The sequence below is a fragment of the Lytechinus variegatus genome, chromosome 4 (assembly GCF_018143015.1).
Source record: "Lytechinus variegatus isolate NC3 chromosome 4, Lvar_3.0, whole genome shotgun sequence".
NCBI lineage: Eukaryota > Metazoa > Echinodermata > Echinoidea > Temnopleuroida > Toxopneustidae > Lytechinus > Lytechinus variegatus.
Genome location: NC_054743.1, coordinates 45,790,469 through 45,812,439, shown reverse-complemented (window position 1 = coordinate 45,812,439; position 21,971 = coordinate 45,790,469). Strand labels below are relative to the sequence as shown.

Genomic DNA, 21,971 nt, shown 5'->3' with positions numbered 1-21,971 from the left:
TGTCCGGGGGGGGGGGTAATTGTCCTCGGAGGCTAAATGTCAAGAGGTGGTTGTCCGGAAGGTGATTTTCTGGGGGGTAATTGTCCTAGAACCGGTGATAGGACCTAATGGTGATTGGACCCATGGCAACGATACCAAATGATTGTTAGCCGAAATGGGTTTAGACAAAGTGATAGCGAACCAACTGAAGTTAGACCAAATGGAACATGGACGAAAATGAGAGTACACCAAGTGGTTATTAGACCAATTGGCTATTAGACCAAAATGGATATTGGACCAACTGAAAAAAATACAATTAGACTAAATGATAATAAACACAACGGTTATTACACCAACTGGCTATTAGACGAGATGGTAATTAGACGAAATGGTTATTGGACTATGTTGATAGTTGACTAACTATAGACGAAATGATATCAGACCATGCGATAGTGGGGAAAAGGCAGTAGACGAAATGGCAATAAAGCGACAAATATCCATACAAAGAGTAATCCTGATTTCAAAATAATTTCATTCTCTTTTTCGTGTCTCAAAATACTAAACAAAAGCATGTTTTATATCTCATCTGTAGCTCGAGTCCTGAAGAAAATACCGCTGTGACATTATGCGTTGCGACATGTGACATTATGCGTTGACGATTTGCTGCGACATTATGCGTTGCGACATGTGACATTATGCGTTAGAAAAACTACGACATTATGCGTTGACTGCGACATTATGCGTCGGACGCTCTTGGCATAATGTCGCAGATTGCGACATTATGCGTTGCTGCGACATTATGCGTTGGTGCGACATTATCGGTTGTAACAGGGCATGGCCGCAAAGCTTACTCTTTAAATTGTCCTAATTTAATACGTGAGAAAAGAAAGAGAGTGATAGAGAAGGAGAAAGATACACACATGGTGGAGAAACAGGGACGGGGAGTCACAGTTGGCCAGCAGAATATAATTTGAAGAATCCGTTAATAATTAATAGGTTGATAGATAGTACATCTCTTCTTAATATTGAGTGGAGGGTCTCGGCAAGACATATACAACGTTTGCTTGTTTTGTGTCAATATGGTTTCACAGTGAACTTTATTTTGCTATGGTTTGAATGAAGAACAACGAAAACTTTCAAACATATTTCTTCATTGTTTTATAATTATATGCATAATTATGCCTAGTACTCTTTAAATGTCGCACAGAAAAACCAAAGCGCATTTATGCTATGACGGCCCTTCCCTATACACTCTAAAAATGAAGTGCTAATTCAGCTCTTTAAGAGCATGTATAGTGACTGCACTTCGGAGTGCTGTTTTGTCTAGTTCAAATTTTAACGAGAAAAATCAGCACTCCGAAGTGCAGTCACTATATACACGCTCTATAAGAGCTGAATTAGCACTTCATTATTTAGAGTGTATACGTACCAACCTACCAACTGAAATAAGATATCAAAATAGTCTTGCATCCTTTAAATATCATTTGATGAAGCATTCAGCATTAGCCACTTTTTACCCATGAGTTGTACTGAAATCACTTTCATAATTGACATTCGACCATCTATTTTGATATTTTGTTCGACTCACAACTTCAGCTTACTTTCTTGATTTTACAGATTTTGACTTATTGTAATTGTAACAATACACGACTTAATAATTTAATGTCATCTGTTTTTATCTTAAATCATTGTACTTTTATTGTTAAATGACTGCTTTTTACTTGCAACTTTAGTTGTAAGTTTCCTTCACATGTACTTACTAATTTATTTACTAACTTACGCTCTAAAAATGAAGTGCTAATTAAGCTCTTAAAAAGCGTGTATAGTGACTGCACTTCGGAGTGCTGATTTGTCTAATTCAAATTTGAACGAGAAAAATCAGCACTCCGAAGTGCAGTCACTATATACACGCTCTTCAAAAGCTGAATTAGCACTGCATTTTTAGAGTGTATAATGCTACTATGTAAATGAATTATTGTAAATGTTATGTTATGCTATGTACATTGTCACAGGGCCCCATGGCAGATCAACATATTGTTGAATTAGCTTCCCTCTTTCAAAACAAATAAATAAATGCGTCAATCCTGGAGGATAATAATATATCCCATTTCCGGGGGGGGGGGGGGTGTATTATCATCCCACTAATAATATATAGTAGAACAATATACTGTATAACAACCAAGCGGCGACTGTCTTCATTGCCTGATTAAGACTAGCAGGTGTAGTCGAAACGTCGCAATAATAGTTTGTTTTATCCACAGATCAACTCCTACAGCTATTTTTTTTTCACTACCACGATGATCAGCATCTTCCGAACTTGTATTGATTTAATTGTACCTTCTACTGTTGACATCTCTTCATTGTGTTTTTTAACCCGTTCGCTACGGCATAGTAGAATAGGATCTAACACCCTAAACGAGATTAATCAGCCGACCATGTCAAGTTCGAACAGCTCCATTGTTCCGTGCGTGCGAGCTGGATCGTTGATTACAAAAGCGTGTGTGCGATCCACGATGAGTGAATTGATCGATCGATAGTTTTCGCGCATGCGTAGTTCATTTCCCGTTTTGGCTGCACGGAGTTCAGAGCTCACCTGTCTCTCAAGTGCTATAATATTATGTCCGCACAGAGTGACTTCTTTGAGAATGTATTGTTTGTGATGTGGGTTTTGAAGTTCTTCTTGGACTTCTTCTTTTTTATATTACTATTATCATAATATTATCATTCTCCCTTCCTTTCTTCTTCCTTTTCTTCTTTTTCGATCTTCTTATTATTATCAATATTATTATTCTCATTTCTTTTCTTCTCATATTCTTCTTTTTCGATATTCTTCTTATCTTATCATCCTCATTTCCTTTCTTCTTCTGTTCGATCTCTCATATTTTTGTTCTTATACTTCCTATTTATAGACCCCCCCTTCTCCCTTGATATAGTCTTGCTTTGTTTCCTCTTGCAAATGAAATCCTCCTTTTTTTCCTTTTTCTTTTTATAATGCTCCCTTTTCCTTTTCTCCTCCTCCTTCTTCTTCTTCACTGATAATTGTGCAATCCTACACCTCCTCCATCTCCTAAGTTTTCTTTTTCTATTTCCCCTCTATTTATTCTTGTTATGATTTTGTTTGTGCTTCTTCTTTTTCGTTTTTTTTTTCTTCGTCGTCTTATCTTCTCTTACCTATTCTCATTATTCTTTTACTCCCGTCATCCTATTTTGCTTTATTTTGTTCTCTCTCTGTTTTTCTCTTCTTGCAAATTGAAAAAAAATGAAGAACATGATATTTCTTTTTAAAAGTATGTCCGCCAAATCATGAATCTTCAAAATATCTTTATATGCATACAAGTAATACTTTCTGAACAAGAAATCATAATCTTCTCGATAGGGAGCAGTTCTTACCAATCCACAAATTTGCAAGGTGGTATACGACAATTATGAAGATTATTTATCATTTATCATCCAATTATTTAAGTTAGCCCACCCCATCCCCCATGATCACCATTATCTTCTCCCTTCATCTTTTTTTCTGTTTCGTCTGCTTTTTTTATTTTATCTTTTTCTTTGTCTTATCATTATTATATTCATAATCTTAATCATTGTTGTTATTATTATCAATATTATTATTATTTTTTTATTATCCGATTGTTATATTTTCTTTTCTTATTTATCATTGTTGGTGTTGATAGTAATGTTTATAATTGTTATCATTGATATTATGTAAACATTTGACTATTTTACATGTAAAGAATAGAATAATTTAGTTTAATTTGATTAAAACATATTATTGCTATTGTCATGTTTGGCGCAGCCCGAAAGAAGAATCAATTTCGCTGAATGCCATCCCCTCTACTCTCTCTAATCCCCTTACCTCTAGTCAACCTCTACATTCTCTCTCTCTATTTTCCCTTTACTTTTTTCCCTTCTCTTCAATCAGTAGCTTACGCAGGGGGGGGGGGTAGGGTTCAATTTACGAGGCGCTTTTAATCGAAAAAAAATGTACTATAACACTGCGCAGACAAGTGGGTTATGCTCTCCCTCTCTTCTCCATCTCCTGTTCCGTGCCCCCCGGCCCTCTCTCTATTTTTTCCCTTCTTAGTATTATCTCGTAATCAGAGAAAAATGTCCAAGCCCGGCCCTCCAAGCCCAACCCATGATAAAAATAGAACCTATATTAGGATAGGTGCCCGGCATATTCGGCACATAATCAATTTCGAATGACGTCTAGATTTTACGTCGTTGAGAAATGTTCAACAAAAACCTCCAAATTATTTCCTTAATTCAGAATCCAACGGAGACGTTACCATGTATTTGTGTAAAAAATGAATTTTATGTATCACATGATTCTAGTAATTAAATTTGTATTATAAACAAGACATTCTGCCTTTCTTTCATTATCCAAGAATATACAATAAGTTCCTGCAATCCGTTTTATTTATTGTGAATTTACTCAATTCTCAGTTTATTTCACTAGTTTAGAACGTGTGTTGTTAATTTCTTGACATTTATGTGCAAAGGATTTAATGATCAACAAATGATGAGTAATGCATGGAAAAATGCAAGAAAGAATAACATAAGTATATGTTGGACAATTTAAAATGGAAAAAAATTAGTGTGACCAGAAAGACATTTTCGGTTTGCTGGTAATCTATTTGTTAGAGATCGGCGGTGAACCAAGGAATTCTCGGTGGAGGGGACTATAAATCCGCTACTTTTTCTTTACTTTTTACATTGTCACAGGGCCCCATGGCAGATCAACATATTGTTGAATTAGCTTCCCTCTTTCAAAACAAATAAATAAATGCGTCAATCCTGGAGGATAATAATATATCCCATTTCCGGGGGGGGGGGGGTGTATTATCATCCCACTAATAACATATAGTAGAACAATATACTGTATAACAACCAAGCGGCGACTGTCTTCATTGCCTGATTAAGACTAGCAGGTGTAGTCGAAACGTCGCAATAATAGTTTGTTTTATCCACAGATCAACTCCTACAGCTATTTTTTTTTCACTACCACGATGATCAGCATCTTCCGAACTTGTATTGATTTAATTGTACCTTCTACTGTTGACATCTCTTCATTGTGTTTTTTAAAACGTTTACTTAATTGGCAAGTTGAAATGGTTATAGCATTGGCTATGTTCACATACAAACAGGTCTTCAAGTTTCCTCCGTTCCACTGAAGATAGAATAGAGTGCATTACATCCTACATATATGAATCCTGTATGCTGATTATTTTAAAGGGCATCATGTGACCAAACATATTTCTTATTTTCATTTTTTGTATTTATTAAAAAAATAAAAAATTATTTAATCAAATAACGATCCCCCCATCATTATAACCACAAGGAATGATCATATTGATATTCATGATTTAATTTGGCCTGCAATATTGACATCTACTTATTGCGCAATTTGAAGCATGTACATTACTTGAAGGTCAAGTCCACCTCAGAAAAAATGTTGATCTAAATAAATAGAGAAAAATCAAACTAGCATAACACTGAAATTTTCATCAAAATCGGATGTAAAATAAGAAAGTTATGAAATTTCAAAGTTTTACTATTTTTCACAAAACAGTGGTATGCACAACTCATTGACATGCAAATTAAATAGACGATGATGTCCCTTAATCACTATTTCTTTTGTTTTTTATTGTTTGAATTATACAATATTTCATTTTTTGCAGATTTGACATTAAGGACCAACTTGACTGAACCATATAGTATTAAATACTGCTAATTCCACATGTACAGGGAGGAAATAATCGTTGTTTCACTTGGCAATGAGGAATATTTTCTTATAATAAAATACAAAAGAAATAGTGAGTGGATGACATCATCAGTCTCCTCATTTTCATACGGACCAGGATGTGCATATAACTGTTTTGTGAAAATTAAGCGAAACTCTAAAATGTTTTAACTTTCTTATTTTACATCCGATTTTGATAAAATTTTCAGTGTTGTGCTTGTTGGATTTTTCTCTTTTTATTCAGATCAACTTTTTGTTGGGGTGGACTTGTCCTTTAATACAAGTTTGAATATACAGCCATTAACATGCATAGACTATACAAATGGCAAATATTAGTCCACTTTTTCATTCTGTTTATTACGTGATGTTTATACATGGTTATTGATGTAAAAAGGGATGTCGTCCAGCTCGCCTTCATTCCGCTGAAGGTAGAATAGAGTGTACACTGTTAAAAAACGTGATTTTACAGAAAATAAACAGAAGATTTTGCAGAAAGCAATAACAGAATCATTCTGTAAATTGATAAAACAGGAATTTTTCTGTAATTTAACAGAACAGGTCTGTTTAAAAAGGGGAAAAGGATGTTTTATTCAAGGAAATTTGTAAGATTCCATACTCCAAATACCAATTTCTTGTAAGATTACGCAAATCGGTAAGATTACAGGTGTTCTCGAGACTCTGCTGCAGGAACTTCTTTTTTTTTTCTAACAGTGCAGTGGTTATTCAAGCCCTTGTTTGATGAGGAAATTTGATTTCTTCACTATCTTACTATCATTCCAGATTGAGCGTCTTGATATCACACGTGTTTAGTCAACTAACTCCAAACTTGCCAAATATCATAATACTGTTCTTTTTGCATCATTGTTTCACGATAGTTATGGTTTTGTTGCAAAAATAGTGATTTAATATTGATTTTTATGGCATCTTAATATCCTAGAGATAATTGGTGTGCATTCGAAGTTTTGACCTTTGACCCCGCAGAGCTGGTAAAGGTCAATCCGCTTGACATTTGAAAAAAATTGACACTTAGCATAACAACTTTATCATAACCAGCCCTCTCGTGTAAAAAAATGCAGTACATTTTGTTTCAGCATAATGCATTTCCATGAAGTGCAACAAATTGCAAGTTTAGAAAATCCAAGCGATGAAAAGACGTCTAATTTGCAAAATTCCAAAATGGCTGCCACCGTGATAATTTTTCATGATTAATCATAGTAGTACAATGACCTTAAGGTCAAAGGGTGAATTACGAGTACAAGCACAAAATTAACAATATCTATCGTTGTAACTTATTAAAAGTAGGATATACAAAAAAAATAATACAATAAATATACAAGGCCTCTATTTTGAAAGTATAGAAGGGATTATTCACCCTTGGATATAATGGCAAAATTGCTAGTAGCTAAATAAAGTGATTGCACTCCAACTTCAAGCAAATAATTCCCAGTATTCCTTTTTATTATTTATTCATTTATTTATTCAAATATAATTATTCAGGATGACAAGATCAGTTAAAAACTGTTTAACATCATGGTCCTGAGATTAAAAACATAAATACATGCAAATCAATAATACATTATAGATGAGATAAAAATCAAAGTAATATCTAAATTCAAATCTTTTTATATGTGTATTTATAATGGCTCATTCAAGCCCTTGTTTGATGACGTATTTTAGTTTCTTCATTATGTCACTATTATTCCAGATTGAGCGTCTTGAGATAAAGTACATTGATCTCAGTCAACGTCTGTCTGCATCACGTGATCTCGCTGAGTTCATTTGTAAGATGCCTAATCTCAGGGAACTTTGTCTCGGTGGTGAATATGAAGAAACACGTTCCTCACTTCACGAAGAGTTCTATTCAACGTTATCATCCTTAGCATCATCCGCAAAGGTATATTTCCACCTTCTCATTTTCTTGTTTTTTGACGAAAATTAAATAACAATTTGCCCCAATTAGTACAGCCACAAGGGATGATAATATAATTCTGATATTGTAACCATGATTTAATTTTACCTTCCATTTGTCCATATTCACATCTGTTTAATGGTCATAGGGTTACGAGTACAAGAACAAAAAATACCAAGATCTTTCGTTCTAACTTATTAAACATGTTAAAAGTAGTATATACAAAAAATAATACAATAAATATACCAGGCCTCTATTTCGAAAGTATATGAGGGGGTTATGAACCAAATAATTAAACATATAATCATTCGTGCAATGGACAGAATACTTCATTTGGTGAAGGGTGAAATGAATGATAAATTTAACTCGGTTACGCCTTGGTGAATTGATCATTTCATCTTTCACCTCATGAAATAGGCCTATTCTGTCCATTACACTCATTAACATTCATGAGTATACTATCGATGTAAAATAAGAAAGGGATGCCTTCCAGCTCGACTCTATTCTGCTGAAGGTAGAATAGAGTGTAGTGGTGGATGATGTTTTTGGCTTTTTTCATCATCTGTTACTACTATTATTCCAGATTGAGTGTGTTGATATTACACATTGATCTCAGTAACCCAAATCCAAATATCAAAATATTGGTGTATTTGCATTATTATTACATGGTAAACATGTTTTCGTTGAAAAATAGCTTCATGTATTTAATATTGATTGTTATGGCGTCTTTATATTCGAGAGATAATTTGTGTCAGGGTGACCAGATATCACAAAGTGAAATACGGGACAATCGACAAAGGACGCTCCACGAGGAGATCGACCGAGCCAGGTCTTTAAAAAAAGATCAACAAAGAAGGCTACACAGTCATGACAGTGTTAGACTGTTAAAAAAATATGTAGAATAGGAAGGGAGGATGAACGATAGAATGAAAAAAAAAGAAAAAGAAATGAGGAAAGAAAAGAGATGAATTGAGAAGAAAGAAAGAAAAAAATGAAGGGGAAAATGCAGGAAAAAAATCATGTAAAAGAAAGTTAGAGTAAAAGAAGGATGAGAAAAGAATAAAAGAGAGAAAAAAGGTTTCCGTCAAAAGTGAAACGAATAAGGAAACAAAAGAAAGGAAGGGAAGGTGAACAAAATAATATTGGAAAGAAAAGAAATAAATGACAGAAAGCCAAAAAAGTATTAGACAAAAGGAGGAAGAAAGAAATAATGAAGGAACAAAAAAGGTTTCTTTCATAGAATGAAAAAGAAATAAAGAAAGAAGAAAAACAAGAAGGGAGGAGGGAGAGAAAGAAGAAGGAAAAATAATTAGAAGGAAAAAAATAAAATAAACAATGAAAGAAAGGAGGAAAGAATGAAAGAAAAAAATGGAAGGAGAGAAATAATGAAAATAGGAACGAGAGTAAGGGAGAAGGAAGCAAATAAAAGTTTAAGGAAAGAAAGGATCGATGAAAGAGAATTAAAAAAATAAATAAAAAGAAAGAAGGAAAGAAAGAAAATGAACAGAAAGAGAGAGAAAGGATCAGGAAAGAAAGATAAATGGAACAAAAAGGGGCAAGCAAGAATGATAGAAGGATGAAGAAAGAAGGACAGAAAAGAAAAAGAGGGAAAAATCTAATTTCAAGCAGACAAACAAATCCAAGAATCTAACAAAAATCTTAATGATATTTGGTGTTTTTTAATATACTTTTTTTTATTTTAAAGAACTAAAATGTTTTATAAATGAATAAAATTTAAAAGTAAAACATAGTCAAATTTAAAAATTAGATGAAACAACGCGGCATTACACATAGTCATCTCTCCCCCCGTCTCTCCCATCCCAGTTACAAGTTCGCACCGATCACAAAATGCAACAAGACTCAAAACGAAAGCTGAAACAATTAGATCTAGTTAGATGAAAACTTGTTCCTCCAATTACATCACCAAATCAGTAATCTGAGAATCCAAAATATACTTATACAAATTTCCCGCCGATTTTGTGATTATTTTTGTGTGAAACCTGTTTATCATGACTGTGAGATTGTTTGCACCATTGAAATCTGCTCCGATCCTACATGCCGAGCTAGTAGCCTGCCACACACATGCAGGAGGCCAGTTCGTTTGCAAGGTATTGGGTTAGCAAGAAAATCACCGCAGAACTTGCAAGAGTTGACAGTTATCAATTTTATTGTTGTTTCTGCTTCGTCATATGTTGGGTAATTGATGAAAATTCTTCACTTTTAGATATATTAACTATATTTTGTTCAATATTCTGAAACCCGGAAGGGTTTGTCGGGACACTGGGACAGAGGAGCAAAATACGGGACGATCCCGGGAAATACGGGACGTCTGGTCACCCTGATTTGTGTGTATTATAATTTTTGATCTTTGACCCTGGAGAGCTGGCAAAGGTCAATAAACTTTTAGAATATTGCAGTACAATTAATTTCAGCACAATGCATTTCCATGAAGTCCCCAAAAGTACCAGTCTATAAAATCCAATTGGTAGGAAAACGTCTGATTTGCCCCAAAAATGAAAATTTCTGCCATCGTGAGAATCTTTCATGATTAATCGTAGTAGTACAAACACTGATCTGATCCTAGCACTTTAAAAACATGATTAAAGCATTAACCTTTCACCATTGACATATCTTGTCATAATATCCATTTTAAAATTGAGATGTAAATTTTCATATTTGACTTCTACTAACACCTTTAGAGCTGAATGACGTGAAGGTTCACGACCTTGAAATATCATACAATTGAAGTTTTGCATTATTTGTTCATAATAATAAATATTGTTTTAGTAAAAAAAGGGTTATTTGGTATTGACTTTCAAGGTACCCTGATATTCTAGACAGATTTCGTGTATCATAAGTCTTAACAGTATACCATCACGAGCTGGCAGAGGTCAATGAACTAACATTTCAGAATATTGACAATTAACATCACTGGTTAATGATAAACAGGAGTATCATTTGACAAAAAAAAATCAATTTATTTCAGCCAGTGTTGTAGTGCATTGATAGTCGGCCTTGGCCTTGAGGCATACTTTTTCAGAGCATTGGCCTAGACCTTAATGATTTTAACCCTTGAAATTTTAAGACTTTTTGTTATTATACTTTTAATAGCCTTTTCTGTAATAAACTTAGATATTTAGATTACTGTTCATATTCAGTGACAATAATGACCAACATACAAGTATTGATAGTGCCATCTATTGTATTTCATGATCATGTCACCATTTTAATTGATAATTACGATTATAATAATGAAAGGTCAAATTATAACACTTAATAAAGATGATAATACTAGTAATAATAATAATGCTAATGATTTTTAACAATACGAAAACAGTTATAATGATAACTAATCATGATTTTGACAATAATTATTGTAATCAGTATTAATAAATACTGATGATATGGATTGTTATCTATAAAGTGTGTTTTAGCAATGCATTATAAATGCACATTTTTGTCTACATCAGTGGTCTGCATCAATACGAGAGCGTATTGGACAAAGGACTGATTTTTTTCCGTATCCCATAAGCTAGTATAAAAAAAATGAGCCATCCAATATAACGTGTTTACTGTTGTTTTACTGTCAGGATAATACTGCAAATGATTCCCGATCGTACAAAATTTGTTTAGGAGTCATATACCGGCGGCAACTTGTTTTGGACCCAAAATGTGTAAGTGAAGCCCGCGAAAACCTTTTTTTTTTGGGGGGGGGGTATTTTTTTGGAACACAGAACAACTCGTTTAGGGGGTGTCTGAAAATAATTTGGTCAAGCATGTGTGTAGCAATATAGTCCAGGTGATTGGTGAAAAAAATGTTCAGAAAATGGTACAAGCATGAAAATCGGCACAAAGGTAGAGAAAGTTATTCTAAACATTTTTAGCAGGGGGTGCCAACGTGAGTTCATCAAACATAGCAACGGTTGCTAGGTAACATATTTACCTTAGCAACTAAGCTTAATTGGGCTTGAGTAACCCTTTTTTTCAGGTGAAATGTCATACAAAATTTTAATCTAAAGCATCTTCCTTTGTATCACAATAATTTTGATCCATTTATTCATAACAACGGTTGCTAAGTGACCCTCTTCCGTAGCAACGAATTCTTTATCTTAGTTCAGATCATTATTATTTACTCGGAATAGCTCAGAAATTAAATCTGCCCCATAGATTTCTCATGTGATGAATGCTTCCATAGGTAGACAGAGAGAGCACCATAGCAACTGTTGCTAAGTAACATTTTCCATGGTAACCAATTATTATAAGATATCTTTTTTATAATTATAATTTCTATAAATCGCATTTTTTATTAAAGCATTAATCACAACAACCCAAGAACAATTATACCATGTTTACATGTACAAACCCATGCGAAGTACCAGTTGCTTAGTAATATGTTTTCTGTAGCAACCAATGGTTAAAGCCGTAAGGTAAGATTATTGATGTGTGTAAATCATAGAGGTACTTAAAAAGTAAAACGTTGCACAAATCAAACGAGCTCATATGATAGGGTTCATATTTCCAAAGACTATATCTATGGGTTCTATATTACTGGTATAATAATACCTATTGCATGTTAAAAGAACCTCCCCAATATTCATCCATTTGGAAACCATATTTATTCTGGATAAACTTAGACATAATTATGTAAAAGATCGACCCAAGGAAAGAATTCCACAATATTAACATTTAGCAAGAGGTCACTCTTGTAGAAGAACGGTCACAAGAGCATGGGTACTTACAACATAAATATCTCTGACCTTGGAGAGATTTAAGAATTTCCACCAATAATTGATTGAGTCAACTAAGTTTAGAATTAGTTCAAACACCAAAAACTTGCCTGAAGTCAATGTCCAAATGAGTGGTTTGATACCACTTTATCCCTTGCTAACAGTAGTCGGTCTCTTTGCCTTGATTTACCCGCTCTCTTCCATAGCCTGCAATGAAGATGATATTTAGTTCTCCATTCCGTTCCCAAATCAAATGCCACGGGCAGGAGTTGATTTTGACCAGGCATTCTGACTTAGATCAATCCAGCTGCGGGATCTATCATGACGTGATAGATCTGTAGAATCGATTGGGACCATTCAGTTACATTCCTGGCCTGTTGGCCTGGATCCTGCAGCTACATGATCTATCACGACTTCTGCAGAAGGTGATTTGGAACTATCGGTTACGATTCCTGGTGTTTTGACCTGCAACAATCCTGCAGCTCCACGATCTATCAGTTCAGTTCAGTTCAGTTCAGTTCATTTATTTTCCATTAAAAATTCATTTGAAATAAATACATACAAAGTTCACAACTAAAAATCGGAAGGACCCCAAGAAAAGCATAGCTTGCGAGGATGGGGCCCTGTACAATCATTAACAAAACAAAACAGATCTTACATTGTTAAAACGTAAAGCAGATAAACAAAAAAAAAACTGTCTCATACACACACACAATCACACCAACACACACCCATATGCAGAATATTGAGAAGTTAACAAAGAGTACGAAAGAGAGGGAAGCGATAGAAAAGGAAAAGGAGAGATAGGGAGAAAGAAAGAAAGAGGGAAGATAGAGTTCGAGAGGGAGAAAGAATACCCTCTACTCAGAGCACATCAAACGTTTAAACAATAATTGTTTACATAAGTATTTGAATCTCGTTAAAGTTGAAGATTTTTTCACAACATAAGGTAACAAATTCCAATCATGAACACCCTGAAATCTTATTGTATGTTGGGTTAATGAGGTACGTGCAAAAGGAATAAGTAATTTTGATTTGTTTCTGGTAGCATAAGAATGATAAAAAGAATTTGTTTTAAACATATCATTGAATATTGATGGAAGCTCTTTTTTATGACAGATCTTGCTAGAGTTTATTGGGACCCGTCAGTTCCGTTTTTATATCGGGCATGCTTGCCTGGATTCTGGAGCTAAATGACTTGATCCTGCTGAAATTGATTTGGACCTGTCCGTTCTTTTTCCAGGTGTTTTGACATGAAGCTCTATGATTTTTTATCACGTGAAAGATTTCACAACTGTTGATTTGGAGCAGCAAGTTCTGTTTTCAGGCGTGCTGGCCTAGATACTGCAGCTCTAGGATCTATCATGACTTGAAAGCTTGTGAAGAAGTTGATTTGGACCTGTCCCTTATTTTTCTAGGTGTTTTAACCTGGATCAATCCTGCAGCTCCAGGACTTAGCGTCACTTGAAAGGTCTGTTAGATTCGATTTAAACCCCTCAGTTCTGTTTCTAGGCGTGTTGGTCTGGATCCTGCAGCTACATGATCCAACTTCTGCAGAGGTTGATTTGGACCGGTCAGTTCCTATTCAATTTTTTTTTAAATCTGGATTAGTAGCTCTGGGATCTATCATGACGTGAAAGATCTTGCTAGAGTTGACTTAGACCTGTCAGTTCCGTTTGTAGGCAAGTTGGCATGGATCCTGCAGCTATATCATTGATCTATCATGACTCGATTCTGCAAAAGTTGATTTGGACCTGTCCGTTCTGTTTCCAGGTGTTTTGACATGGATCAATCCTGCAGCTCCAGGATCCATGACTTGAAAGCTCGTGCAGAAGTTGATTTGACCTGTTAGTTCCAATTGCAGGTATTTTGGCGCATCTGACTTTGTCACCTACGTATGTAAAGCACTTGTGATATCAGGTTGGCTGGACGCGATCCATACTCGGCCACAGAACAGTAGCATGGAGTTATGATATGCTTCTTCCTTACATATACCCCCAACACTACTTGGCATGTCCGACTCAGATGGAAATGATTCTGCTGATGGCACTACCACCTTGTGTTGCAACATAATTTCCTTATGGAGAGAAATGTTTCTTACACTCTGATTGATGAACAATTAATTGTCCCACCGAAGAGGATGATGACTGTTGCTTTCTTGATGTATTCCTCTGTTGCCTCTGATATTCTTTGTCGAGCATACTGCATGCTTCATAGTAGTCTTGCTTTCCCGTATTTATGATTAACCCAGTCTTAACTTAATTTTTTGGAATAAATATATGCCCTACTTTGAGAAGGCATGTGCGACACATAAAATGTATGTTCGATTAATTCGCTAGAATTGTACCCAAAGTCCGAAGCTATTGGAAACTTACAGTGTACATCATTTATTTTCCTTCATCATCTAGAAACTATTGCAAAATATCATGCAAATTAAGTAAATGACTCAAGTGCCCAGCATTATGATCGAATAAAAGAGATACATACAGTTGCAATTGCTTCTGGTAAACGTGGGATTAGAATCATTAGTTATCTTGTTTAAAGATGCTCAAATATTATGAGCAAGAATGATGAAAGAAGTCATTCGAAGCAGGTTGGAAAGCTCTTTACAGTGCTTTCCATTTTCCAACCACACGTTTTGATGTCCTGGGACAACATGCAATATGTTGCATGTTCATTAACTCGTACATTAGCTGGTGACAGAACTTCTACGGTGTAGGCTTCAAAATCCTGGAACAACCTTTCACTAATAATTAGTCTCCATCATTAACAATCTTCAAAAAGTCATTAAAAACTCATCTCTTTCACTGGCGTAAATCCCGGGGGGATGGGGGGATATTTCCCCCCCCCCCTTTTCGAGGAAGGGGGGATGGCCTGTACAAACATCCCCCCACTTTTAACGGAAGAAATGGAAAAAAAATCACAAGAGATAATTGTTTTGTTGGTAAAAATTCTTCCTAAAATACCGCTTAACAAATAAAACAATATCATTGGATCATAAAATGCAAAAAAAGAGTCAGTTCACCATTTGCAAACAAAATACCTTTGTCCTTATTATAATATCGAAGAGAAACCCCCGTTTCTTCCAATTCATCAATGTTGGGGTTTTGGGAGGAGGGATTAAGATGGAATGTCAAAACATTTTGAATGTAATCTCTAATAAAACCATTAAACCATCATGGGGTAAAAAAAATATCAATATCGGAGGGGTATTTGCCATATGGACATACAGTGGCGTAACTACCGGGGGCATGGGGGGCACATGCCCCCCTGTTACACCCACAAATGTAATAATCGCCCACAAATGTAATAACGCCCACAAATGTAATAACACTTTACCCACAAATGTAATAATTTCACCCACATATGTAATAATGCACTTTACCCACAAATGTAATAATTTTTGATCGCCCACAAATGTAATAATGACTTTACCCACAAATGTAATAAATTTGAAGGGATTTTTGGCAAATCCGTTCTAAGCTAAAATCGTATAGTAATGCATTCATTTAGCACAAAAGTGCAAAGTCTCATTTCCTGACCCGGTTAATTAACAAATTATAATATAAGTCCAAAGTCTTTATTCCAAACCCGGTTGTTTCAAAAATTATAATATAAATCCAAAGTCTTTATTCCAGACCCGGTTGTTTCAAAAATTATAATATAAATCCAAAGTCTTTATTCCAGACCCGGTTGTTTCGAAAATAATAATATGAGCCCAAAGTCTTTATTCCAGACCCGGTTGTTTCAAAAATAATAATATGAGCCCAAAGTCTTTATTCCAGACCCGGTTGTTTCAAAAATTATGATATAAATCAAAAGTCTTTATTCCAGACCCGGTTGTTTTGAAAATAATATCAGTCCAAAGTCTTTATTCCAGACCCGATTGTTTAAAAAATGATAATATAAGTCCAAAGTCTTTTCTCCAGACCCGGTTGTTTCAAAAATTATAATATAAATCCAAAGTCTTTTTCCAGACCCTGTTATTTCAAAAATTATAATATAAATCAAAAGTCTTTATTCCAGACCCGGTTGTTTAAAAAATAATATAAGTCCAAAGTCTTTATTCCAGACCCGGTTGTTTAAAAAATAATCATATGAGCCAAAAGTCTTTATTCCAGACCCGATTGTTTCAAAAATGATAATATGAGTCCAAAGTCTTTATTCCAGACCCGGTTGTTTAAAAAATAATAATGCAAGTCCAAAGTCTTTTTCCAGACCCTGTTGTTTCAAAAATCATGATATGAATTCAAAATCTTTTTTCCAGACCCGGTTATTTCAAAAATTATAATTTTAGTCCCAAATGAGATACATTAATGATATTCCAGTGGAATAAAAATGAGAATCGAGCTTAGTCTTTTCTCCAGACGCTAATGGTAAATTGAAAATCAAGCATAGTCTTTGCTCCAGACCCGGTAACTAAAAGCTGAAACTTTATAGTAATGTGTTAATATAGCACAAAAATGCGAAATCTTTTTTCCAGACCCGTTAATTAAAAAAAATATATAATATAAGTCCAAAGTCTTTTTTCCAGACCCATTTATTTAAAAAATTATAATAATTATAAAAAACAAAGACCCACGATCTTATTTATGTTCAATAACGTGGGAATGTAGCGTAGTCTTTCTGTCAGACCCAGTTATAAAAGTCATTAAAAACGCAACAACAACAACAAAACAAAGACCCTGCAACCATTAAAGGTCAAGTCCTCTTCAGAAAAATGTTGATTTGAATCAATAGAGAAAAATCAGATAAGCACAATGCTAAAAATTTCATCAAAATCGGATGTAAAATAAGAAAGTTATGACATTTCAAAGTTTTGCTTATTTTTAACAAAATAGTTATATGAACGAGCCATGCAGCTAGATCCAAATGAGAGAGTCGATGATGTCACTCACTCACTGTTTCTTTTGGTTTTCATTGTTTGAATTATGCATTATTTCAATTTTACGATTAGGACCTCTTGCCTAAAGCACAAAATGTTAAAATAATAAATATCCACGTGTTGCAGGGAGGAATGAAACTTCATTTCACATGACAATGACGAGAAAATAAAAATGTTTCATATTTCATTTAAGAAAATACAAAAGAAATAGTGAGTGAGTGATGTCATCAGTTCCTCATTTGCATACCGACCGAGATGTGCATATAACTGTTTTGTGAAATGAAGCGAAACATTAAAATGCCATAACTTTCTTATTTTACATCCGATTTTGATGAAATTGTCAGTGTTATGCTTGTTGAATTTTTCTCTTTTTATTCAAATCAAGTTTTTGTTGGGGTGGACTTGTCCTTTTAAAGAAAATAATTTCTTGTATATTCCTTCCTTTTTTCTATGAAAAAACCTAAATAACAAAACATTAAAATACATATGAAAAAAAACTGAGAAATAAGATATCAGTAAACAATAGGAGGATTACTTCCCGAAAACGATAAAGTTGTTGATTGACGATCTATGATATATTATATAAAAGAAAAACATTCTAAGAAGAGGGGATAACCATTCCATTCCATGTTTTTATTTGGCAATAAGTCATGATTGACTACTTTTGCCACTTACTGTATGAGAAGTAGGGTAGCAATTTTATTTAGTATTATTTTTATTACTTCTTTTTGTCTCACCTGCATAGCAGAGTGAGACTATAGGCGCCGCTTTTCCGACGGCGACGGCGGCGGCGTCAACATCAAATCTTAACCTAAGGTTAAGTTTTTGAAATGACATCATAACTTAGAAAGTATATGGACCTAGTTCATGAAACTTGGCCATAAGGTTAATCAAGTATTACTTAAACATCCTTTGAGAGTTTCATGTCACATGACCAAGGTCAAAGGTCATTTAGGGTCAATGAACTTAGACCATGTTGGGGGAATCAACATCAAAATCTTAACCTGAGGTTAAGATTTTGAAATATTATCAGAACTTAGAAAATATATAGACCTGGTTCATTAAACTTAGACATAAGATTAATCAAGTATCACCAAACATCCTGCATGAGTTTTACGTCACATGACCAAGGTCAAAGGTCATTTAGGGTCAATGAACTTTGGCCGATTTGGGGGTATCTGATGAATTACAATCAAAACTTAAAAAGGTTTTGGATCTGATTCATGAAACTTGGACATAATAGTAATCAAGTATCACTGAATACCTGGGCAAGTTTCAGGTCACATGGTCAAGGTCAAAGGTCATTTAGGGTCAATGAACTTTGGCCGAATTTTTTTTTTTTGTTGAATTACCATCATAACTTTGAAAGTATGTTGGTCTAGTTCATAAAACTTGGACATAAGAGTAATCAAGTATCACTGAACATCCTTTGTGCATTTTAGGTCACATGACCAAGGTCAAAGGTCAATGAACTTTGGCCATAATGGGGGTATCTGTTGAATTACCATCATAACTTTGCAAGTTTATTGATCTGACATTTCAAACGTGGACATAAGAGTAATAAAGTATCACTGAATATCCTGTGCAAGTTTCAGGTCACATGATCAAAGTCAAAAGTCATGTGAGGTCAATGAATTTTGGCCACATTGGGGGTATTTGTTGAATTACCATCCTATCTCTGTAAGTGTATTGGTCTAGTTCATAAAACGTGGAAATAAGAGTAACCAAGTATCACTGAACATCTTGTGCGAGTTATAGTAGTTTTCAAAGTCAGCACTGCTGCTATGTTGAATCGCGTGATGCAAGGGGGTCCACCCGCCAGTCATAAGGACCACTGGTCATAATACCCGCTAGTTATAAGGACCGCTAGTCATAATAGTCATAAGGGTCGCTATTCATAAGGGGCTTTGTTCATAGAGGTCGCTAGTCATAATCAACGATGGGGGTCGCCATTCATAATCAAACATGAGGGTCGCTAGTCATAATAAAGGAAGAGGGTCGCCAGTCATAAGGAGGAAAAAGGTTCGTTGATCATAAGGGTCGCCATTCATAATAGTGGATGAGGGTCGCCAGTCATAATAGTAGAAGGGGTTCGCCAGTCATAATAATGGATGAGGGTCGCCAGTCATAATAGTAGAAGGGGTTCGCCAGTCATAATAATGGATGAGGGTCGCCAGTCATAATAGTAGAAGGGGTCGCCAGTCATAATAATGGATGAGGGTCGCCAGTCATAATAATGGATGAGGGTCGCCAGTCATAATAGTGGATGAGGGTCGCCAGTCATAATAATGGATGAGGGTCGCCAGTCATAATAGTGGATGAGGGTCGCCAGTCATAATAGTAGAAAGGGTTCGCCAGTCATAATAATGGATGAGGGTCGCTATTCATAACAATGAATGAGGGTTGCTATTCATAATAATGGATAAGGGTCGCTATTCATAATAATGGATAGGGATCGCCAGTCATAATAGTGGATGAGGGTCGCCAGTCATAATAGTAGAAGGGGTTCGCCAGTCATAATAGTAGAAGGGGTTCGCCAGTCATAATAATGGATGAGGGTCGCTATTCATAATAATGGATGGGGATCGCCAGTCATAATAGTGGATGAGGGTCACCAGTCATAATAGTAGAAGGGGTTCGCCAGTCATAATAATGGATGAGGGTCGCCAGTCATAATAGTAGAAGGGGTTCGCCAGTCATAATAATAGATGAGGGTCGCTATTCATAATAATGGATAAGGGTCGCCAGTCATAATAACGGATGAGGGTCGCTATTCATAATAATGGATGGGGATCGCCAGTCATAATAGTGGATGAGGGTCGCCAGTCATAATAGTAGAAGGGGTTCGCCAGTCATAATAATGGATGAGGGTCGCTATTCATAATAATGGATGAGGGTCGCCAGTCATAATAATGGATGAGGGTCGCTATTCATAATAATGGATGGGGATCGCCAGTCATAATAGTGGATGAGGGTCGCCAGTCATAATAGTAGAAGGGGTTTGCCAGTCATAATAATGGATGAGGGTCGCCAGTCATAATAGTAGAAGGGGTTCGCCAGTCATAATAATGGATGAGGGTCGCCAGTCATAATAGTAGAAGGGGATCGCCAGTCATAATAGTGGATGAGGGTCGCCAGTCATAATAGTAGAAGGGGTTCGCCAGTCATAATAATGGATGAGGGTCGCCAGTCATAATAGTGGATGAGGGTCGCCAGTCATAATAGTAGAAAGGGTTCGCCAGTCATAATAATGGATGAGGGTCGCTATTCATAACAATGAATGAGGGTTGCTATTCATAATAATGGATGAGGGTCGCTATTCATAATAATGGATAGGGATCGCCAGTCATAATAGTGGATGAGGGTCGCCAGTCATAATAGTAGAAGGGGTTCGCCAGTCATAATAGTAGAAGGGGTTCGCCAGTCATAATAATGGATGAGGGTCGCTATTCATAATAATGGATGGGGATCGCCAGTCATAATAGTTGATGAGGGTCACCAGTCATAATAGTAGAAGGGGTTCGCCAGTCATAATAATGGATGAGGGTCGCCAGTCATAATAGTAGAAGGGGTTCGCCAGTCATAATAATAGATGAGGGTCGCTATTCATAATAATGGATAAGGGTCGCCAGTCATAATAACGGATGAGGGTCGCTATTCATAATAATGGATGGGGATCGCCAGTCATAATAGTGGATGAGGGTCGCCAGTCATAATAGTAGAAGGGGTTCGCCAGTCATAATAATGGATGAGGGTCGCTATTCATAATAATGGATGAGGGTCGCCAGTCATAATAATGGATGAGGGTCGCTATTCATAATAATGGATGGGGATCGCCAGTCATAATAGTGGATGAGGGTCGCCAGTCATAATAGTAGAAGGGGTTCGCCAGTCATAATAATGGATGAGGGTCGCCAGTCATAATAGTAGAAGGGGTTCGCCAGTCATAATAATGGATGAGGGTCGCCAGTCATAATAGTAGAAGGGGTTCGCCAGTCATAATAATGGATGAGGGTCGCCAGTCATAATAGTAGAAGGGGATCGCCAGTCATAATAGTGGATGAGGGTCGCCAGTCATAATAGTAGAAGGGGTTCGTCAGTCATAATAATGGATGAGGGTCGCCAGTCATAATAGTAGAAGGGGTTCGCCAGTCATAATAATGGATGAGGGTCGCCAGTCATAATAGTAGAAGGGGTTTGCCAGTCATAATAATGGATGAGGGTCGCCAGTCATAATAGTAGAAGGGGTTCGCCAGTCATAATAATGGATGAGGGTCGCCAGTCATAATAGTAGAAGGGGTTCGCCAGTCATAATAATGGATGAGGGTCGCCAGTCATAATAGTAGAAGGGGTTCGCCAGTCATAATAATGGATGAGGGTCGCCAGTCATAATAGTAGAAGGGGTTCGCCAGTCATAATAATGGATGAGGGTCGCCAGTCATAATAGTAGAAAGGGTTCGCCAGTCATAATAATGGATGAGGGTCGCTATTCATAATAATGGATGAGGTTCGCTAGTCATAATAATGGATGAGTGTCGCTATTCATAATAATGGATGGGGATCGCCAGTCATAATAGTAGAAGGGTTCGCCAGTCATAATAATGGATGAGGGTCGCCAGTCATAATAGTAGAAGGGGTTCGCCAGTCATAATAATGGATGAGGGTCGCCAGTCATAATAGTAGAAGGGGTTCGCCAGTCATAATAATGGATGAGGGTCGCTATTC

General features: G+C 35.9%; 1 protein-coding gene across 1 annotated transcript in view; it reads left to right on the top strand.

The window, feature by feature from the left end:
- Positions 1–6,099: 6,099 nt before the first annotated feature.
- LOC121413025 overlaps positions 6,100–21,971 on the top strand; it is a 61,728-nt gene continuing 45,856 nt past the window's right edge. The window contains exons 1-2 of the mRNA XM_041605788.1: positions 6,100–6,153; positions 7,431–7,619. Of these exons, the coding sequence (XP_041461722.1) occupies positions 6,100–6,153; positions 7,431–7,619 (243 nt within the window). The remainder of the gene's footprint in view (positions 6,154–7,430; positions 7,620–21,971) is intronic.